Below are 24089 nucleotides of genomic sequence, written 5' to 3'. Positions count from 1 at the left end.
TATGCATAGATTAGAGCCTGGTCTGAGGAAGTGTACATGTGTATCCTCATTTATCAGACTGCAACTGATCTGACAAGCTGCGGCAGTAAAACACTGAGAACTAGAAAAATTATTCTTGTGCCATTTAAAAAAAACAACTGCCCACACAAAGTCTCCTGACAGATACCAGTGCCTGTATATATTTCAGCCAGTAAGTGACAATAAAATTGCAATACAAAAATGCCAAAGACATGTCTGAGGAAATCTGAGGCAGTGTATCACAGACTACCAGCCATTAAAGATGGTGCCAACAGTACCTTTAGATGACAATAAACTGTGTTCAGGTTTGTTGACTAAAACTAAACTAACAGTGATCTTATAAGTTTGTAATAAGTACAACCAACAATAATGAATCCGTCCTACAGGAACAAACTGAGACCATTTAAAATCAGGGTACTCACTGCAACTTCTTAGGTCTGAAATCTTATGTTATCTCAATGTAGGATGATATCTAGGATTTTTGGTATTACAGAAACATGTTTCCTAATTGCATTTAGGAAAATATTACCTTATTTTTGGACAGGAATTTTGCTCCAACAGAACTGTGCCAACTGAGGAATTTTAGCTCAGATGGCACAGACCCTGTCCTGAGTTCAGAATAACTATGTCTGAATGGAAATGACAATGAAGGTGGGGAACAAAATGAACAGAAATATTATGAACTCAAACCCCAGGATGACTGTTTAAATTTCCCAGACCATGTACGCATTTAAGCAACAATAATGCGTATTCTTAGTTTGTCACACTACAGAAACATTATTAACCACCCAAACAAATCTGAATGAAGAAAAAAAACCACTAAATATATAATTACGTGTCTGCTCTGCTGTCTCAGTGTCAAACACCATCATTGTTGACCTCAGGAGGGCTGAAGTAATTCACTCCCCCACTACAGGTCGATGATAAGACTGTGGAGTAGGTGAACAGTTTTAGGCTGTTGGAGGTGCACATCAGAGAAACTCTTTTTGAGTCAGAACACCTCCGCCTTAGTGAATAAGGCTCACCAACGCCTGTACTTCCTGAGAAGGCTAAAGACAGTTGGTCTGTGTGAATCTATCCTGCCATCAAGGACAAGAGAAAAGCCTGCAGGACTTATCACTTTGGCCCAGTCTCACAGGCCAACACGCTCAGCACCTCAGCTAACTTAAGTGTAGTTTCTATGCTTATTTTTATTGTTTAGTTTTAATACTGGTTTTATGTCCTTTTGTCCACTGGTTGTTTCTGTTTTAGCCACAAATCAAACACACAATATTATGGTTATGCTTCATTGTACTTTGAAGGACTAGATGTTAGTTAGATGTGTAGTTTTACATGGTGAACTGTACAAATCTGAATAACTTTGGGACAAAATCCATGCAAGTGTGTGTCTCACCTTTGTGATGGTGTCCTCGTCCACTGTGTTAGCTCCTATCTCTTTGTTAACATAGAGCAGAGCATAAAGGTAGCCAGCGCGGCCGTACAGCAGCTCGTCTGGCATCTCAGAGTCTGGACTCAGCACTGAGCGCTGCAGCTGGAGGAGCCTGACACATACAGACAGGCTCTAGAGTTAGTTCAAGAATTGCTGATAGGGTTCAGGTTACTATTGAACAGTCAAAAGATCATAATTCTGGTTCCTATACATAGCAGAATCCCTCAAGTATAAGACATCTGGAGATACTGCATAACCCCATGAAAAGACCTAAACCAACAATGAATGTATCGTAGAGCTGGGCAATATCATATTTTCCTTGGTGATGATTAATAAACTATATTTCTAATGTGCATCTCTGACACAATCAAGTCTGAAAGGAACGCAGTGTACTTAGTATCAACACGTCCAGGGAACACATCCTATATATTCCCTGATAATCTTGAGATGTTGTCATATTCAAGTTTTCAGTGTTTCCATTGATTGTTGCTAAGGGGAAGTTATGTTACTTCAGTGAGCCATTAAGTGTGTAGATCAGCTCAGGTTACAGTACTATAGTAACTGAAAGGCTGTGTGTTGTGTTTGCTTCCACAAAAAAGAAAATAAAAGCTCCTGTTTATCTACAGTACTCCACCGTCTTCTTGTACTCCTCACAGCAGAGTTAATCTAGACTGTGAAAAACTACTGTTACCTAGTTAACAGCTACAAGTCAGGCTAAATTAGCCTAAAACCAGAGGTCTCCCAAATACAGTTTGGAACTGTGCAGCTGCAGGTAAAGAACTGAACACAATCAGATAACTGATCACATTTTTTTTCCCGCCACAGCCAGAACAAAAAAAAAATTACTGGTGGTAGTTGACTGGTAGCTGCTAACTAGCTCACTGTCTCAACAACAAAACCGCTAGACTCACACACAGGTTACCCACAATGCCCCCCTTCCTTAAAGGGGAATACTCTGGTTAGCACAGCCACAGCCAAACTGTACCTGTGTGTTACCAGCAGAGGTGGGAGAAGAATCATGTCCATTACTTAAACTACTAACCCACAATTTCCACCAGGCACAGCTATGCTGCGTTAGAGCCACGCCACAGCAGTCTGAGTGATCCACGGCCATTCTAGACAATGCTCGTGTTTCCACCAGAATCTCTGCTCCACTTCAAATACACGCCACGTCTATTTTTTGATGGATGCCGCATCAATTAGCACAGAGCAGATCGAACGGGCAGGAAGTCAGAATCAGAAAAGGCAGGGAGAAACCTGTTAAATTTCAAAATAAAGGACCCTGTGCAGACTTGTGATCATAAAGACAGAAAGAAAATAAAACTATTTAATTACGTAGCCTGCTTATCCATAGTAGAAGCACAAAGAGCAAGGAAAGAGGACCTAATCAACAAAATCTGAGCAAGTAAACATAATCAGGCACTGAAACGCTTCTGACACACTACTGGTGGGCGCTGCAGCTGTGTGGAGGACAGATCAGAACCATGGTGCACATGTGCCATGCCTGGTGGAATTTCTGGGTAAGTAAGTAACTAAATACTTATACTAAATCCACAGAGAAAATACTCCACTGAGTACAGGTTCTGCATCCTAACCTTAATAAGGTAAATGTAACTTTTGCAGCAAAATTTCCATAAAGTTTAAAAAGTAAAACAAATCATTGCGCAGTAAAATGATTCCCGTCTACGGCTGGGTGACGAACTCTGTACTTTTTTGTAATTACATCCATATGACATCAAATACAAGTTTAACACTACAGTACATCAAAAAACACAAATTTTAATCAGGGGACCACTACAGTGAAAACCTATCAACATCACTGAACATCTATAGATCAAACCCAAATTCTATGTGAATTCCACTAAAGATTTATACAGCTGTAAGCTGTTCTAAGTAACTGTGGCTTTTGTGAGTATGTGTGTCAGTATGTGTGACCAGCCCCTCTCGTAGTAGTTCTCCAATCAGATACTTGCTTTGAGTTTGTAAAGCAGTTTGTAAAACATCATCATAAAATCTGCTAATCTGCCTGTCACAACACAAATCTTGCTCATTGTGTAATGAAGATGCCATGGCTCACATTAGATGCAACCTGCTAAACAATCACATCCACACAAACAGTCCCAGACACTCACCTGGACAGACAGTCTTTACTGTCAGCAGTGTTGTTCAGTTTGTGGTGGACCACGGCGCCCACAGCCAGTGGCCCCGCATCACCACACAGGAAGGTCACTTTGCGACCATTCAGAATCCGCATGGCCCTCTTCACATAGTCCAGTGCCCTCTGCAGGTGGGAGGCTTCCTGGGATACGCGGTGCAGCTGGAGATACAGCAAGGCAATGCCTGCAGTGAAGACAGTCGATTGGAGATGAGTCATAGGTTGAACCTGACACGTCACTGGCATGACATCACATGTTTACAGTGGTGCAGGGGTGACAGACCTGTCCAGCCGGTGTAAGTGGAGAAGTCATGGGGGTCGGCTGTCTTCAGGCCCTCCTCCATCTGCTGGAGGAGATCTTTGATCTTATTCTGGACCTTCTTCTGGAAGGATGCACTCACCTGAGGAGGACAGAGAGAGAGAGTTTATAAACCCCATCCAGCTTCTCAAATGGAGATATTTGTCGGTTTCTTTGTCCTAAATGATACTACGTTCTTCTGATGCAGATATCAGTGTCAAAAGTGTCTCCTAGATTGGATATCGACAAGTGCACAATTCATACAGGATCCATTATCACAGAATTTATTAGCCCTGAAATGGGACCCTGAGACTTCCCAGCATCCTCCTGTACACCCAGGGGTGTCAAACTCATTTCAGTTCATGGGCCACATACAGCCCAATTTAATCTTAAGTGGGCCAGACCGGTAAAACCAATAAAGTGTATAATAATCTCTAAGTGACAACACCACCCATTCTATCCTTTCTTAGTGTAAAGAAGTACAAGTACATTCTGAAAATGTTCACAATTAACAGACCAACTATTTACATGACAGATGATGAACAGGCTGACATGTCTTAAGAACAATAAGTGCCATTTCAACAATGTCTTAATTCTTGCACATTCAGTCTACTGTCATCACATGTGCACTGCAATATATAGAACACAGAACATTTTTGTATATTATAACTGGACAATATTGTATTTTACTTTATGATACAAACAACTTCTAGATCTAGAAATTTTAATTTTCCAGACTGTGCAGTAATGCTGCATCTCCACACAACGCCAACTAAAGTGGAAGCTAATAGGGGAAGGTCCAACAATATTTTAATTATTTTGTACTGAAGCTGCAGATTGACAATATCTTGCACAATGTTAAATATTTTAAATATGACCACAATAAGTAGGCCTATCCATTGTTTTTTTTTTTCAGAGGACTATGTTCTGGTCTGTAATTGATGAGTGTTTGACACCCCTGCTATATACATTTTCTTTTTAATTTACGCCTGGCTTGAGCTTTACAGAATCAGATTGGTAGAGATGTCTATGCATGCACTGGAATCAGTATCAGGAAAGGAAAAACTGTATTGGAACATTTCCAAATGATTGCACACTAAATTTCTTTGAAACTGCCTGTCTTGTCTGACCATTGATCCAGCAACCAATGTGTTAACTTGTGACTCTTGAAACATGTGATGGGCTTTTTTCCCCCCATTTCTTTGTTATTTTTAAAACAACTTCCGGACATAATATACTAAGTTATTGAGAAAATAATCAGCAATAATGTACGATGAAAATAATTCCAATCTGCTGTCCTAACATGACAACATAACAATAATAGAATTACATGTATCAAAACAGAAATCAGAATATTATTTTTAATAAAAATATTAAAATGTCAGAAGAATAGCTTGTCAATTTTTAACAGATTTCACCCAATTAAAATAGAAATCAAAATAATATCATCTTGGGTGGACAAGTAGCTGATCAGATTGCAACTAAAGTAAATGCATTCAAGAAGCATTCACGATGGACGGAAATCTGACTGCTCAAATCACCTCTGGAGGTTTAAGACACCTTCTTGCAAGATGGAAATCCATCTCTCCAAGATGCAAATGTAATCTTTACTTCTTCTATAGTGTAACTATGTCAGTACTAACTGTCTGATTTTCTAAATGCATGCTCTGTCTCCTCTGTCCTTGTGGTAAAAGCTGAAGTTTTACTGAAGTGGCATGTTAGCCACCATTCTTTTTCAACAAGGAAAAATGGCTCCTGAGATTTCTTTAATGAAATTCACTGTAGCATTTATCCAATCCCTGGACAGTTCCACCACTGAATGATCTGTATGGATGAGGGAGCAATGTGACTTCGCAGCCATTCTCAACCAGTGAGCTGTGACCTGTGGAGGCAGTGGTTTGTCTTAATATCACCATGCCGATCATGACACATCATCAAGTACAGACAAACATGTTTTGCCTCTGTTAGCTAGCCAACATTCCCTTGGATGCAGTGACATAAAACAGACCAGTTTTTGAAATGAAGACGGGGATACAATCCTGCACCAGTAAAAGCTAACTGTGCTGAGGAAATATGACACTGAATACATTAAATTTGGATTCATAATAGCAGGCAGTCATGCTGAGCTTAAAGCACAGTGTGTTGAATGTGGTGAAATCCTGTCACATCTCAGGAATTCTTCTCCTTTTTATCCTCATGTTGAGTTCTTTTCTAATTTATTTGGTCTGGTTTCCATAAGAATTTGATAGCCTGATAGCCTGAGTTAGAGCTATCAAGTAGCATGCTGTCAGGAAAACAGAATATCTATCTAGATGAGATGAGAGTGTAGAGCAGGGGTGCCCAATACGTCGATCGCGATCGACTGGTCGATCGCAAAGGGAGTGTGGGTAGATCGCATGTCATTCAACAAGAAAATTAGATGTTAGCCTATCATCCATACCCAGTATGGCATTTGCCACTTGACTGACGTACAGGGCAGCCAGTGTGAGACATAGCCGCGGGAACATATTCTCAGCACTCGCAACTCCCTGCATTGATAATAATGATTCAAAAATACCCGCACAGTAATTAAGACTGCAAAAATCTGTCTGTATAACTGTCCATGGTGCCGATCACCTTGTCAACCATAAACAATTTGTCACGGCTGCTGTCCATGTCACTGTGGTGCTGAACTCTGTGTGTAAAGATGCCGTGTGCTGCGCGGCGGCAGCATTAGAAAAGAAAAGTGTCTGACCGGCGTCACACAACTCCAAATGTGGCTTTCCTCTCCGGGTTGGCGCTGATGAAGCTCCTCATTAGGCTGCCAATGTCCAGACTGTCCAAAACATCTCCATGAACATGAAACAAACAACGCGATCGCCGTCCTCAATATAATGGAGCCATCTCCATTTGCTAAACCAGCTCGCACTGAATGACCGACAAAACGTTTCTTTACCAAATGACCTTCCCGGAAATGTGAAGCTAGTTGTTTGATGCGGTGCCTCTGAAATACTAGCATTTTGACCTGGGACGTTAGCTTGAGTTGCAGGTGCACAGCTGATGTCCCGGTCCCGGGGGTCAAAATCTGGGGGTGCTGCTGCTGTCTTGATCATTTTCGGGGTGGGTGGAGTGGGCTGTGAGTCTGCCTCCTCATTTTTAATGTAGGTAGATCATTTTGACTTGGTCATTTTAAAAGTAGCTCGCAAGCCGAAAAAGTGTGGGCACCCCTGGTGTAGAGTGTAGATGAGTGTCAATCTTTTCTGAATAAAATCAGGTGTAAATGTGACCGGAGATTTTAGACCATTTTGTTCCAGTATTGTTCTCCAGCAGGTAAATACCAGACACCTGACATGTTACTGCTTTAAGTGAATACATGTTGATGAAAGTAAGTACATAACTTTACATTTTAAATGGTTTCTGAGGGAGTTTTTGACCTCTAGTAATACTATGGGGAAAGTTTTCTAGGGCTGCAACTAACCATCATTTTCATTGTTGATTAATCTGTCGATTATTTTCTTGATCAATTAGATAATTGTTTGGTCCACAAAATGTGAGAAAATGGTGAAAAATGTTGATCAGTGTTTTGGAAAGCCTGAGATGACATTCTCAAATGTCTTGTTTTGTCCAAAACACAATAAAATTTAGTTAACTGTCATAATGGAGTATATACACATTTAAGAAGCTGGAACCTGAGAATTTTTCTCTTAAAAAATTACTCAAACCGAGTTATCAATTATCAAAATAGGTGACGATTAATTTAATAATCAGTTAGATCTGCAACAATTAACCATTTATTAATTGACTGTCAATAGTTGACTATTTTGATAATTAATTACTACTAGGTAAAAATGTCAAAATTTTCTGGTTTCAGCTTCTTAAAATGAATATTTTCTGGTTTCTTTACTCCTCTCTGACAGTAAACTGAATATCTTTAGATTGTGGACAAAACAAGACATTTTCACCAATTTCTGACATTTTCTAGACCAAACAACTGATCAATTAATGTAGAAAATACTCAATATATTAATCAGTGAAGAAGGGTTACAGAAAAAGACATGGAAACTAGGTCCAAACGTGGAGAACATGAATGTATGTCCGAGTGCTCCACATGGACCCATTTTCAACTATCAAGAATGTGATCGTCAGATTAATCAACAATGAAAATAAATGTTGAGGTGATTATTTGATTAATCATTTCAGCTCTATGCACAATGCCAGGAGTGTAAAGCTGGAGATATACTTGCTTTTAAATATGTGTTCACGCATCCATACACATCATGGCTGCCATGTTTTGTTCATTCGGAGCAATGGTCATGTGCATCCTCAGAAATTAATGGTATGCATACAGGAAAGCAAACGTGGATAAACAGCAAGTATATTTCTGGCGTAAAAGCAAATCAGCTTCAAGGGACAATGGACCCCCATCCATTTGATCATTTACACCTGTGCACCTGTTAAAATGTCTTCCGAGTAAAATGTGTGCGTAGAGCAGCAGGCGCTGACAGATTCTCAAACAGAGATGCCAGATTGTTAACTGACTGCTAATGTCACCTGCACAGGTTACACTACTGGGCTCCACAGCTGCCATCATACTGCGACTAATGACCTCATCTGATGAGTTACAAACACTGTGTTCATCTACGCAGGTTGAGTGAACTCATGAGCTGCAGCGCTGCATTTGCTGTGTCATAAAATGCCTCAAAGTGTCTACTGTCCGTCACGTACTGTCAGCAGTTGCAAACCTAATCATTTGTCAGATATGAGCCAGTAGGTTATGACCCAGACTCTCCATCATTAGGATTCATTTCAGGAAACACACTATGTTAATGAGGTTATTTTCCACAAGGCTCAAGGCTCTACTTAGCCTTTACAGATTTAGTAGCATAGGTCAGAGCGTGCTTCAAAGGCCAGTTTGATTGTGGATACGGAGTTAATTAATTCTCTACAGGCTCCATTCCATTCAGCCTACAGTGTGAACTGTATGAAGAGAAGAGCCAGAGAGCTCACTGATTCAAAGCAGCCACAGAGATTTCACTGAGCGTCTCTTACTAGCCACACATAAGTCTGGGAGCGCACAAGGAGTGCAGGAGCTATTTGTTGGGAGTCAAGGCCCATTTACTCCTATCCACTGGCCTGAGAAATTAACAGGAACCACTTTGAGAACAGCTTTCTCAGCTTTGGCCAATCACTGCTGCTGCTACCAAAAACCAGTCAGCTGGTACCAGCCTGCATCTGCAGTCCCCTATTTGCTCAACCCATGATGGAATACAGTGATTAATCAACAAGCCAAAAGGGTTCACTTTAAAAAAAATATGAAACTAATAAAAGTAGAAATTCCTTGCACCTGCTGCATCTAGCAAATGTTCTGTGTTTACACTTGATAAATGACTTCAGCAAAGAAATATTTAAGAAAAAATACCATTAATCAATTAGCCATTAACTAACTGTCGGTGACTAATTAATTGACCATCTGCTAAACCATTCCCCCAAACAGTAGTTGTCCAAAACATTGGTTAGTAACAGTACTGTAACTAAGCACAGCAGGCCTGTCAAGATGCTGAAGTGATAAACACAAGAGCAAGACTGTAAGGCATTGATTAAACAGTGAGTTTGTCTGCTCTATCATAAGCTGCAAATGTTGTCCAAGTATCCAAGCAACTATACCCAAGTGTGTTACATTCACCAAACACACTGGTTATTCCTCATCCTAAAAGCTTGTTCTCATCACATTAAGGGCAAACAAATGCTTAAGCAGAACCTCTGTATTGCTTGTCCAGAATATCACTATTACACTGCAAGACAAGAAAAATGCTGTTTCTGTATTTCCATTTCTTCTGCATGGATCATCAAGAAGGTTGGGTATTAGATACCAGTACCAATAACAGTACCCATGAAGTGATACTGATACTTACAGAGTACTTCATATTAAGGACGTCCCGATACAACTTTTTCACTTCCGATATGATACTGATATTGCAGCCTTGAGTATTGGCCGATACCGATATCGATCCAATACGATATCAGCACGAATCATACATACTTTTATTACTTATTTTGTAGTGTGGAATGTTAGAAAAGGCTTGATCAAGTGATGTTACTCAAACAGAGAACAATAGTCAGCAACCAGAGTCACCTATGGATAGAAGTGCTGGAGCGGAAAATGGACTGCTTATCGGAGCGCTTATATTGGAGATTTTAGATGCAGTCCGATAAAATCCGATACTCGTTTTTTGGCTGATATCGGACCGATATCCGATATCAATATCAGATCGGGACACCCCTACTTCATATGCACATTTTGTGCATTTATTTTCATTTGACACCTCAGGTGTGTAGTATAGCTATACTTTACAATATTTTGGAGGCGTCTTGCTGAACTGCAAATTCCATCACATAAACCTTCACCTTCACAACACAAAATACTGTATGGGTCGTAGCTCAAAAAGGAAATCAAAAGGAGGCTTGCAGTGATTGGTTGCAAGTGAAACCATACAAATGGTCAATTTTTACTACAACTAGATCTGGGTACAAATAGGATTCAATGTAGGCATTGTTTGACTGGAGGAGTGTCAATACTACTTGGTACTGGGTTATTTCGGTCAATACCCTCAGGCAGTGATTCCCAAAGTGTGGGCTGTGGCTCACTGGTGGGCCATGAAGGCTCTGCAGGTGGGCCTTGAGAGGTTGTGAAAAATAAATAAAATGTTTTTAAATTTCAATTTTGTAAGTTTGAAATTACCATAAAATTTAATACGATGTACACTGCCCACCCCTGCTTTTCCTGGCCATTTTGTGTTGTTGATTCACTGGAGACACTACCATCAACAAAGACACAATGCTCTCGTCTGCCCTTATTTAGTCTGCTCCAGTTTCCATTCTGCTTCAAATCACTTGCTCATCAGTCAGAAAATCCTTTTTTCCCCCTCAGTCCAGTTGTAACAGAAGTGACAGTCATAAAGGCTAAAACCCAGAAAAAGAGGCTGACCAGAGCCTGCCCTCTGTCCTCAAACAGAGAGGTGATGACCGGGCCTGTCTGTTCTCTCTGCTCTGAGTCACTGCTACAGTCATCCATGGATGAAGGGATCGATGGTAGAGGAAAGAGAACAAAGCAGAGGCACAGTGACAGACAGGATTGTCTCACAAGAATAAATGTTACTGTTTAGCATAACAATGGTATGTTCAGAGAAGCCAAGGAGGAGGATGAGAGAGAAAAATGACACACAAAGCTGAAAGCCTAAAGCACTGCCTGCAGCCCCTGTACAATACAATACTATACACAGTTTATTCAACACACAATGTGTTATTAGTACTATTTAAATATATTTCAGACAGAATATTTACGTTAGTTGGAATCAACAACAAATGAGGGTGGATTAAATATTAGAAACATCTCCCATTAAAATGCTATTTATTTCAGAAACACCACAAACTGATGCAAAACAAGCTGCAAAACGACCAAAAGTTTAGGTCAGTTTGAACACAAACTAAATATTAAAACCTTCATGTAGGTAGGATTCATTGCAGGACTGTTGTATTACTTTTATCCAGTTCAAATGAATAAACTGGCTACAGAGTGGAGTTGGGTGGTGTCTACCAGACTGGCATATGACTAAGGCTGCAACTAACCATTATTTTCATTATTAATTATTCTGTATATATTTTTCCGACTAATTGATCAGTTATTTGGTCCACAAAATTTCAGAGAATGGTAAAAAATGTTGATCAGCGTTTCCCAAAGCGACATCCTCAAATGTCTTCTTATGTCAAAACACAAAGATATTTAGTTTACTGTCATGAGAGGACTAAAGAAACCAGACAATATTCACATTTGAGAAGCTGAAATCAGAAAACGTGAATACTTTTTAATAATAATGACTCAAAATGATTAATTGATTATCAAAATTGGAGCTGTTTAATATATTCAATTGTTGCAGCTCTACATATGAAGCTGTCTACAGTGAAACATTGTGATGGACAGCATCGTTGTATTATGCTACATGCTTAGTATAATAGAGCCAAAAAAGAAAGTAGATTTAAAGAGAATTTTTATATTTGCACTTAAATTAAAATATGCTTTCACTGGGCACTAAATAGTGTAATTAATAAAGTAGTTGTTTGGTATCAGAAAATTGTGAAAAATGTTGATCACTATTTCCTAAAGTCCAAGATGTCTTGTTCTGTCCACAACCCAAAGATATTCAGTTTACTGTCACAGAGGTGTAAAGAAACCAGAAAAGATTCACATTTAAGATGCTGTAATCTGATCATTTACATTTTTTAAATTAAAAATTAGTGAAAATAATTAATTGATTTTCAAAATAGTTGGTGATTAATTTAATAATTGATTTCTAATTAGGGCTGCAACTACAGATTATTTTCCTGGTGAATTATATTCTTGATTAATCGATTAATGCTTTTTTGTAGTCTTGGAAGGTATAAAAGTATTTCAGTATACCTGGGTATGTAGATAATTTGAAGATATGACTTTCAACACTGTCATTGTGAATAAAGTTATTGAAACATAGAAGTAGCAAATATTTTTATTTTTTGTTTTCTTTTATTGGTGGAAAATAAAAATATAAAATGAAATTGATTAATTTCATTTTGGGAACTTAGCCGAAAGAATAATTATTTGGATGTAGAAAAGAAATAATTGATTAATCATGTCTGATCTATAGGCTAGATCTGCTAGCTAATTCATTAAATGACTAGATACGGAATAATTAAAATATTGCCACATATAACTTTATTTTGAGATGACATCTTTCAACCACAAAAGCAGTTTATTAGCCCCATGATACACCTGTAAATCATCTCTGTTCAGCCAAATGATATGCTGGTATCCTTAGCAACAAGTGTCATTTGGTCCCTTAGCAAGAATCTATGGAATAAAGATGCTTATTTCTTATGTATTCATTTACTGACAGTATTTAAACCCACAAAGACTTGTCTGAGAAGGCTAATTGCATCTTAGACACAATGATTTGTAAGCTAGACAATGTCACATATGCGATAATGACTTCTGTCACCAGCATTTCACTACTTGTTTTTCACTTAAATCCTGTCGTATACTGTAGACCCTGGTGAAATGTCAGGAAGATGTCCACAACTCAAATACTCAGTTTACAGTCATAGAGGAGTAAAGAAACCACAAAATATTCACATTTATGAAGCTGAAATCAGTTTTTCTTAAAAACTCAAACCGATTAATGGATTATTAATATAGTTGACAATAAACTTAAAAATTGATTGATTATCGTAGGCATATGTAAAATACCTCTGCAGTATGTGAAATACATCCTAATAACACAATTTATAGTACAGAATTTTTATCCCTTCAGAGGCATTTATATTCAAAGTTTAAGGAAAACTGATATGCTGTTATGGTCTGTGGTATAATTTTAGGACATGTGTTTGGGTGAAACCAGAGCTTTTTCAAAGCAACTATATTGATTTAAAACAGTAGCATAAACACAGGTGTCACCAATGATACTAATTATTATGGTCCAGTTCCATTCAGGTCAAACAGAGTTAGGATGCTGCTACTGTGCATGTTGGCTCACTGCAAACGCTTTCCTACACTAAATGGTACTGAACCTTAATTAGTATAACTGCCAACACCTGTGTTTACGCTGGTATTTCATATCAATATGGCTCCTGTGAAAAATGTACGCAGTAACGTCCATCAACTTCAACAAGACACAGTTGTTCCATGAGCTGGTGAGACTCATGAATCGTGCTCAAAGTCTCAATTTAGCATGAGCCTTTATACGTCTGAATCCAGCAAAGCTCAGTGTGTCCCATTTGCCACCATTCCCGTTTAATGTCACACACCCCCGAATAAATAACTGCAGACAAGTTTTAGCAGCTACGACACAAGTGCAGGTGTGGGCCAGGCTAACGTTAGCTTAGCTCTAGTTTTTAATCAACACGTTATTTAAAAACACTACAGAAGCCAAAGCTCTCACCTTTCCCTCCGCATCAAACGGGTCGTTGTAATCCACGTCTGCTCCGGAGTTGGAGGTGAGGACTCCCTGCTCCCAGTCTGGGTACGGGTTAGGAAACGAGCGCTCCTCCATTTCTGCCTCTGTAGCTGAGATGAGCTTCAGCCGCTTGGACATATTATCTCCCATCGCTACGGTGGCCCGGCAGGGATAAAAACCCTCAATCTGCACACTGTACGGCCATGAGAGTGGAAACAAGCAATCGCGTTTCAGTAAAATTGTATATTTTAATTTAACCATACTAAAGTGATACAAGTTATTAATATGAAACTGGAATGTGGTTATTAATATGTGTTTTTATGCATTTAAAGACTGTGATTACATTAAAAAGCGACAAAACATAATGTTTAAATGAGTTTCAAACACTAAGAAAAATTCAAGGCCAACTAATAACTATTACTGTGGGCTAAAGAAACATATTATAGCCAAAATAGCCTGTACTTTTATTCTGAGACAGTATAGCTCATACATATGGAAACACATGTCTGCCAGTCAAAGAAAAAAATATCCCCATGATAAGTCATCATTATGACAGAATAAAAAAAAAGAAAAAGAAAAAGAAAAAGAAAACAGAAATGAAGACTTTTATTACCTTTTAATCTTTAATTTTGACCTTTTAAGTCATAATTCTAAAGTTTTTTCTCAAATCATTTTGATTAATCTCATAATTATGATTTTCATGTTCTAATTATGATTTTATCCTATGTTGACTTTTATCCCATGATTATGACTTTTTTGTCTCATTATTTTGACTTTGTAAGCTGTAACTTACAATTTTAACTTTTTGCAGTATCTCATAATTATGACTTTTTATCTCAGATTTTCAACTTTTAGTCTCATAATTATGATTTATTATTATTATTATTATTATTCACATCTGTATGAGGGTTAGAATCACAATAACATTGTGAATATTACTTGCCAGTCATGGTTGGTCTTTTATTATTATTATTATTATTATTATTATTATTATTATTATTATTATTATTATTCTTTTGCCAGTAAATGATTTTGATCGTGGTTCCCATATTTGTACTAAAGGTTGGGGTGTTTCATTGTCTACAAAAAAAAGGTCTGCTCAGATGAAAAAAAAAATTAAAACAGCTAAGGCCACTGACCTTCATTGAGGCATTAAGTTTAAACATATGAGAGTAAAATCTTTACTTAATGAATGTCATCTAGCTGAGCTCTCCTAATTTTCCTCATAATTTTGACTCCTTATCCCATAATAATTAGTTTTTTCTCACTTTTAACTTTTTATCTTATTATTGTGACTTTTTTTTTTAATTGGCAGAAAGAGGCTTCCTTAAGTCCAGCTTTATTTTACCATTGACCATATTTTTACTTCAAAGTGCAGATTTCCCATCTAATCTTTGTCATTTCAAAGCATATTTCTATCTAAATTAGGGTAAAAGTCACAATAACCTATTTCCCACTTTTGGACCAAAGACTGGGGTGTTTAATTGCCTACAGAAAAAGTTTGCACAGATGAAACTTTTGAATAAATCACTAACAAATTTTAAACAGCTGAGGCTACGGACCTTCATTGAGGCATTAAGTTTGAACACCTGAGGGTAAAAACTTCATCTAATGAATGTCACCTTTATAGGCTGAGCTTTCAACACAGGCATTGGTTTATATATGAATTTAGGAATTTTTAATGCTATTAGAAATGGCAGAATTTTCCATACCTCCTTTGTTTTACACAAAAGCAGAATGTGAAGGTAAAGTAAGAACAATGAAATGCAAAAAGCCTCAGTGGGAATAGAAAACAATTGTTGCTGTAAAATGGATCATTATATTAGCAGGCAGCCACAATTAATAAAAGACTGCAGGTGCTGACAGGTGGAGCCAGCATCGTTCTTACCAACAGACTCTCTGTGTCTGGTCAGCAGAATCATAGAAGAGCCTCAACAGCCTATAGGCTGACTTTTATTCTGAAGACAATTTAGCTCACACATATGGAAGTGCAATTGTCAGTAATATAAAGAAAAGATATCCCCATGTTCATAATTGTACAAGAATACAAGGATACAAAGCTATTTTATTTATCATTTACAAGGTTGTAAAATGAGATTACAATAAGATTTTAAAAAGTTATTATTATGAGATAGAAATTATGGCCTTTAAGCTCACAATTATAACTTTTTATACTAGATTTTTTTTTTTTAACTCAGAATTTTTACTTTTTCATCTTACAATTATGACTTTTTATCTCATAATTGACTTTATATTTCATATTGATGACATTTTATCTCTTAATGTTAACTTTTAGCTTAATTATGAGTTTTTGTCTTATTTTATTTTGACTTTTATCTCATAATTTGGAATTTTTATCCCATAATAATGATTTTGATGTCTTTTTATTTTATAATAAAGACTTTTTATCTCATGATTGAGTTTTTTGAAAAAAAAACAACCTTTTATCTAATATTTATCTAGTTTTGACTTTTATCTCATAATTTAGATTTTTGTTCCATAATATTTTTTTAATCTCAAAATTATAACTTTTTATTTTATGCTTCTGACTTTCTATCCTATAAGTATGACTTTTTATCTTATAATTTCAACGTTTTATCATGTAATTCTGATTTTTATATCATAATTTTTCACTTTTTATCTCATAATTTCGATTTATGACTTTTTAGCTCAGTATTCCGACTTTTTAGTTCAAATTTTCATCTTTCAATCTCATGATTATAACTTACCATGGGCATTTTTTTTTTTTTTTACTGGCAGAAATGGTCCTCCTTACATACAGCTTTATTGTATCATTGACCATATTTTACATTTGGAAATGTAAAATTTGTAATTTTACCATTTGCACATTTGTAAAAATCACAATAACCTCACATGGTGTTTAATTACTTACAGAGCCAAAAAACCTTTTAAATAAATGGCTAACTAATTTAAAACTGTTAAGGTTATTGACCTCTATTGGCATTAAGTTGAAACACCTGAGGGTGAAAACTTTAGCTAATGAATGTCACCTTGAGTAGGCTGAGCTTTCCACACAGGCCCAAATGGTTAAAATATTAAATAAAGCATTTTTAATGTTGTTAGAAATAGCAGAATTTTCCACACCTCCTTTGTTTTGGTCGCAGAATGTGAAGGTAAAGTAAGAACAATGAAATGCAGAAAAGCCTCAGTGGGAATAGAAAACAATTGTTGCTGTAAAATGGATCATTATATTAGCAGGCAGCCACAATTAATAAAAGACTGCAGGTGCTGACAGGTGGAGCCAGCATCGTTCTTACCAACAGGCAATTTGGTCAGCAGGGTCTCCGTGTATGGTCCGCGGTCCCGGTCTCTCACAGCTTGTTTGTGTGCGTCTGGTCCTGCTCGGTGGTTGCGGCAGCCTCCAGCCTCCCGGCAGCGCCTCTCAGCATCCCAGTGCCCGGCCCAGCGTGTCCTGTTTCCCGCTGAACGCAGGGTGTAAGCCGCAGTCAGAGCGCACAGTCAGCCATGTGTTTCACCGCATCACCGTGTTTCTCTCCGGCTCTGCCTCCTCTGCGCCTCCCCGCTCCTCCTCTCCATCACACTGCTGCTGATGCTGCTCCGCGAATCAGAGATCCCCCCCTCCTCCTCCTACTCCTCCTCCTCCTCCTCAAACACAGAGACCCCGTACGCTCTGTACAGACCACGGGCTCAGGGAGGTGTCCTAACCCCCACCCCTCAGCCTTCTCCACCAGTACCCGCCCAGTACCCGTCAGTACCCAGCAGTCCGGTCCAGGCAGCAGCTGACTTCAATGTGAATGGTGACAGATGGTGTTGGTGTGTGATGCTGCCTGGATTAGGCAATATAGCAAACAAATCCACACCCCCCACCCGTCCCTTACACACACACACACACACACACACACACACACACACCACCACCACCTCCCCCTGTGCTTTCATCCATTCTCTCCTCCCTCTCTGTCACTTTCTCCTCCTGCTTCAATGGGCAGCATTTATATCATTTTCATACATCCTGTAATGCAAAATGGGCACCAAACACTGGGATCTGAGCCCAATCAGAGACAGGGGACACATTCAGAGACAGGGGACACATTTAGAGACAGGCAAACCAGACGAGAATGGGTGAAATTCAGGACAGGGAGTTGGGAGCATATCATGTCAGAGTAAATAGAATAATTTAGAGTAGCATCATTTTTTATTAATATTATGAAGAGGACTCATGTAGTCTAAGCATGATATGAAGCACATTGTCCTGGCACAGGTAACAGGTGTGTTTAAAGTGATAGTTCACCCAAAAATGAAATTTCACTCAATATCTCCTCACCCCTGTGCTGATGTGAGGATGGGTGAAGATCTCCAGTTCACAAAACACTCCTGGAGCTTCAGTGGAAAACAGCAGCCAAATCCAGTACAACTGAAGTGAATGGTGACCACTTTTAAAATGTAGAAAAAGAACACACACAAAAAAACACAAAATGTCTCCATACTGCTCGTGTGGTGTAATCCAAGTGTCCGTAAGCTGCGACATTAAAATTTGACTCAAAAAGTCTCCATTTACACCATGTTTTTAACCTAAATGTCAACTGTAGTCTCTCAGACCTGATCCTCGTGCACAAGCCTGAAGAAGGTACACAAGCTCTCGCCCAAGCATATTATTATATAAACATATTTTCAGCACATATGATTGTCATTAAACCTCGAACACTTTATTTTTCTAGATATTTTTTATTGAGCTGCAATGATTAATCAGTTATCAAATTAACTGCCAACTACTTTGATAATCAATTAATCAGTTTGAGTAATTTTTTAAAGAAAGAAGTCCAAATTCTCTGATTCCAGCCCTTTAAATGTGATTTTTCTTTGGTTTCTTTACTCCTCTCTGACAGTAAACTGAATGTCTTTTGGTTTGAAGACGTCATTTTTTGGGAAAAAATTATAAAAAAAAAATGTTCACCATTTTCTGACGTTTTAAAAACACTCAAACTGTAAACTTTCCCTGGTATTTTTTTTTTAAGAATTCTAAATAACTATGAATTAGAAAAATAGAAACACACAAACAGAGCTCAGTATATACACATATTAAACCTGAATTTTAAAAAAATGACTGGAAGGTTGAACTATGCCTTTAATAAATTCACTGGGAGCAGTTTCACATATTGTCTTGGTGCCAATGCTTGTTGTTCTAAATTTTTCTGTTTATGGCCAGTGTTGGTTTATTAAAAGGATTATTCACAATCCCACACAACAACCTCATGAACAGTTTGTGACAACATGTAGCTGGCTCAAGGCTAACAAGAGAGAGGACTTTTATGTTAAAATTGCCAACATTTGGGCAAAACAGTTTCCCAGTTAAGGAAGCCAGAATGTGAAATTCTTTACCAGTGAGTATCAGAGAGAGCAGTAGGAAAGAGCTGGTACCAAAGTAATACTTGTAATTTTAAAAGATAATGTTACAGACAAAAATGGATTTTTGTTGTGATCAATAACGTGTGCTCTATCAGTACCAGGTACTACTTTGTACAAATATGGAAGGATTTAAGTATAATTTGTCTTCGAACAGAAGTTGCGCATTCCTACTTTTGACGCAATCAATTTGGGATGAAAGTAACACATGTTGGGTCAAAAGTAACAGTTGAATTATTTATGTTATTCTGTTTTCATTAAAAAATATATGACAATTCCCCTGTTGATATGTTATTGTAAACATAATTTCCTTTATCTTAATAAAATTTATTCAAATTTATTTTTATTTTAATTTCGTCAAATGTTTTACACCAGCAGTAAGACCAGTACTCTTTTAACAGAAGACCTCACAATAATATAAAATAATGTATTACTTCATTTGATATTAATCATTCTATTTTTATTTGTTTTGTTTTTTTTATCTGAAAAAAAAGTAAATGACAAAAAAAGGACACCCACACTTCTCTCTGTTGTTCTCAGCCTGACTCTTGGCATATTGTGTTGCTGAAATATGAAATAAATGCTGTAAAACAAGCCACTGTTGCATACAACGTGTTTCTCTACTCAAAAAAAAAAAAAAAAAAAAAATCAGACATGGCAAACTTTGACACAAATACTGCTTGAGTGAATTTAGTTACCGCGGTCTAAAACAGCCTTCCAAGGACAACTCTGCAATTGATGTATCCACAACATTTCTGTCAGTTCTGGTTAGTGTTCTGCACTGTATGAGCACGGTTTGGCTTATCAGACTCATATGGGCTCAGACATGATCAATGAATTACTTTTGTACCATTTTAGTTTTGTATCATGTTACTTTTGTTCCAGCTCTCCCCTACATTTTAAATATTTTTAAGTAAGTTTGAAAACATGGTTGAGGGACAATCAGGTGTGTAAGCACTGAGCTAAAAGACACTGAATATAGCCAGTACTGGTACTGAGTGTTTGGTTGCTAATCTCTTGTACTGAGGTTTAATTCTCCACAACTGATCTTTTTATCTCTGTATTCTGCGTATCAATGGTAGTCATCTCCACCAAGGGACCACAGATGAAAATGAACTTTTAGCTAGCTTCCTACAATACATGTATAGTGCATTGTCCATGCTAAATAAAGAATAAATAAATGAATAAAGCTTGAGTCTTACTTAATGTGATTCCCTGGAGTTTTCATCAGTTTTATCTAGGAAACATTTTAGCTTCATCTCAATAATATCCATGAGCACTTTACATAAACGCTTTTCCGTACAGGCTGACCACTATTACAATTAGTCAGATCAGAGCACTAATGGCATTTGATTCAACTACTTCCCATCTACATTTCACTCTCCCAGTATATCTCCAGAGTAAAGCGCTGCTAATCCAGTCCAACATAGGCTACAACATAACCTCGACGGCAGCAGCTGACATGGGATGCCTCTTTCCAGTGAAGCTCTCAGTCTCTTATCTGTTCACTTTATGTCACACCACCGTCCATCAGAGGAAATGCATGAGCTCTAAATGACTGTTCTGAATAAGTGGAACTTATCTGCTATAAGGTTGGACAGATAAAGCTTTAGCTTGTCTGTGTAAAATAAAATAAAATTTGAATCAGTGTTGTCCAAACTGCCATGACACTGGATTTTCTGTGCACACAATTTATAAACTCAGTCATTCAGTTATTTATTATTTTCTTTAAATTCAATCTTCACTCCAAAGGGCGACTCCCACCCAGCCTTTAACAAAAGGCGGTCACGTAGGTTACAGCACTGCCACCCTCCCCTCCCTTAACCTCGAGGGTTTGTCATCATGCAGAAACCTATGTCAGGTTACATAGGAAAATGGTATTTTGAAGTAGTAGTAGAAGTACTTTGACCAGAATTTGATTGTTTGGATTAGTGTCCACATCAAAAATGGTGCAGCCAAACAACGTCAGAGGGACTACTTACAGCTACAGGTGTGGTTTTAGGTGACAACAGCGAGAAGTGTCCATGGAAGCAACTCATCTCAAACAAACGATGGCGGCTTCTCAAGAGGTTAGTGTAGATACTGTGATAGCATCAGTTATATCAGAACCGGGGAGCATTTCTTTATTTATTTAAGAGCAAAGAATGACACTGATGGCTTTTCTTCATGGAAAAGATGTTTTTGCTCTTTCTCAGACTGGCTTCGGCAAGTAACCTGACACTCCAGCTGGTTTGTTACACAGAACCGAAGGATTCTCATTTGATCTCGTGAATCCAGCTGCCTCACAACACGACTCTCCTACTACATCATATGGTTTGTTGATCCAATCGGTTGAAGTTAGCCTGTGTTAGACATGATAGACAGATGGTTCATCCAATCATCTACCAAGTGTTTTTTTTTTTAAATTATTTTTGAAGGTGCCCGTCCTTTTCCAAACAGTTTCTAAGGACGACTTCCCAGATGGTTCTGTGTAACTAACCATCTGGTGCATCAGGTTAGAGGTTTATATGATTATTAAGAAGATCAGCTAAAATGTTTTTTTGTTTTTCAACATGGGTCACAAATAACAAGTACTGCAACTGACAAGTATTGCTGCTGCTCTTTCAGTAACCCCCTCAGAGGCTGCAAAAGTAACCAATAAGCAAGTTAATATTGGATGACTTTGTATGACAAGATTATGTCCAGTTATGTAGTATTTTGTACAGTAGTTTTGAAATTCATGCTTCTCAAAGACATCTGCTATTGTGTGTATTAGTGGGTGAATTTGGATTCATCAAACAGTACCATTACAATAAATTTACTATTTTTTACCAAAGGAGTCTGGCTACTTTAGAGAGATAGTGATATTGGCCTATATAATGGTGGTAAAAGGCTGTTTGATGGTGCAGTAAAGCAGTGATTTTTTTTAGGTATCTAAAACACATTTTGCTGTCCACAGCAGTGTATTGCTTCACCTTCTACACTGGTGCTCCTCCAGCTTCTCCAAATTGGGGGCGTGTCAACCACCACACTGTAGTTAACACACTGACTATGGTTAACTAATTCATGCAACCACATTTCAAATAGTCTAAACTATCCCTTAAACTGTAACATGCATATGTTGTGTCAAGATGTGTGCTATATCGTTGCACATACTGAGGCATTTACGGCCTGAACAGATTTACCTTAAACACTGGACATCTACACAAAAAGTGAATTTTCCCTTTAATACTGAAGCGTGTATATGTCATGATCATCGCTTTCTGGCATATTAGAGCTACTGTGGATGCAGAAATCAGTATCTGAGCCTGTTGAGGGATGTATTTCCTCCTATACAATTGTTAGGTTTTTCCTCAACCTGGTTTGTTCTCTGTTTTCTTTGATTATCTGCTCCTCTCTCTCCACAGCAGTTACTCACAGAGTACATAATGAGCTAATTTTGGAACAAAGAGGAGGAAGTGTCAAGAATCACCAGTCTAATTCAGCTGCCTGTCAGCAAAATGATCAAGAGAAGAAAGACTCCATTTTAACTCAGAACGTTGAAGGAGATGAAAAACTTCTCAGGGAGAACAAGTCTGTGTTATCAGTGAAAGGACTCAGTTAAAGACAGTCTCAGTTTAAGGGATGGTTTCTGCTGCTAACCCTCAGGATGACTAACCTACCAGCAGAAGTGGCAAACACACATTCTTTACTCAAGTAGAAGTACAGATACCTGTGTAAAGAAACAAGATTGGTAAACGTGGAAGTACTGATTCAACCTCTTTACTGAAGTAAAAGTGAAAAAGTACAGGTTCTGAAATGTACTCATAATATAAAAGTAAAAAGTCGTCCTCTGAAGCACATTTCTACTGACTGTTTCTGTGCAAAGCTAACTGACCCTCACCTTTTCTCTGCAGTTGAGTCTTTCCCTCTTGTCTGTTTCATCTTGTTACATCTTTTACATTGCTTCATTGTTGTTACATCATTTTTGTGTGTTGTGTCTTAAGTTGTTTTTATCTTGTGAAATTATTTTTGACTTTGTCTTCACTTTTGTCTTATGTATTTTACACCATTTGGTCTTGTCATGTCTTTGAAGTTGTTTTTGTCTAATTACGTCTTTTACGTCATTTTCATCATGTAACATCTTGTTACATTATTTTCATCTTGTTACATCATATCACTTCATTTTTTGCTCATTTCATCTTGTTGCATCTTGTTATACAGTTTTTTCTTGCTACATTGTTTTCATCTTGTTACATTGTGTAATGTCATTTTCATGTTGTCTTTTACATCATTTTTCATGTTATGTCTTTTATGTTGTTTTTGTGTGTTATGTCCTGTTCTATTGTTTTCACCTCGTTACATTGTTTTCATCTTCTTACACTGTTACTTAATTTTCATCTTCTGTCTTTTACATCATGTTTGTCTTGTCATGTCTTTTAAGTTGTTTTTGTCTTTTTACGTTGTTTTATCGTTTTCATCTTGTTATATCTTTTACGTTGTTTTCATGTTGTCACGTCTTACATTGTTTTCACCTTGTTGCGTCTTGTTACCCGGTTCATTTTGTTCTGTTTTTTTGTGTGTTACGTCCTGGTAAGTCTTATTGTCACTGTTTTCATCTTGTTACGTTCTTTTCATCTGCTTACGTTGTGTTACGACATTTTTGTACACGTCTTTCATATCATTTTTGTCTTATGTCTTTTACATTATTTTTGTCTTCGTACATCTTGTTATGTTGTTTTTGTCTTGTTTCATTGTTACATTTTGTTCCTGTTGCACTATGTTACATCATTTTTGTCTTGTTACTTCTTCTAGGTTGTTTTTGTCTTTTCATATCAGTCTTTTCTGATATGCAGTGATGAATACACCAAGGAATCATCTTAT

At 37.6% G+C, this 24089-nt stretch overlaps 1 protein-coding gene across 1 annotated transcript in view; it reads right to left on the bottom strand.

Moving 5' to 3' along the window:
* The window catches only part of lancl2 (LanC lantibiotic synthetase component C-like 2 (bacterial)), a 41449-nt gene extending 24024 nt beyond the window's left edge, over positions 1-17425 (bottom strand). Inside the window, exons 1-5 of the mRNA XM_084747602.1 lie at positions 17141-17425; positions 13848-14055; positions 3886-4003; positions 3580-3787; positions 1412-1559 (exon numbers count right to left, since the gene is read on the bottom strand). Coding sequence (XP_084603728.1) covers positions 1412-1559; positions 3580-3787; positions 3886-4003; positions 13848-14012 — 639 coding nt within the window. The 5' untranslated portion in view covers positions 14013-14055; positions 17141-17425. The remainder of the gene's footprint in view (positions 1-1411; positions 1560-3579; positions 3788-3885; positions 4004-13847; positions 14056-17140) is intronic.
* Between the last annotated feature and the right edge of the window lie 6664 nt (positions 17426-24089).

Source organism: Lutjanus erythropterus, chromosome 21 (genome assembly GCF_056507025.1).
Source record: "Lutjanus erythropterus isolate fLutEry1 chromosome 21, fLutEry1.hap2, whole genome shotgun sequence".
NCBI classification, from domain to species: domain Eukaryota; kingdom Metazoa; phylum Chordata; class Actinopteri; order Lutjaniformes; family Lutjanidae; genus Lutjanus; species Lutjanus erythropterus.
Note: the sequence above shows the minus strand (reverse complement) of the source record. Positions and strands in the feature narration are given on the sequence as shown.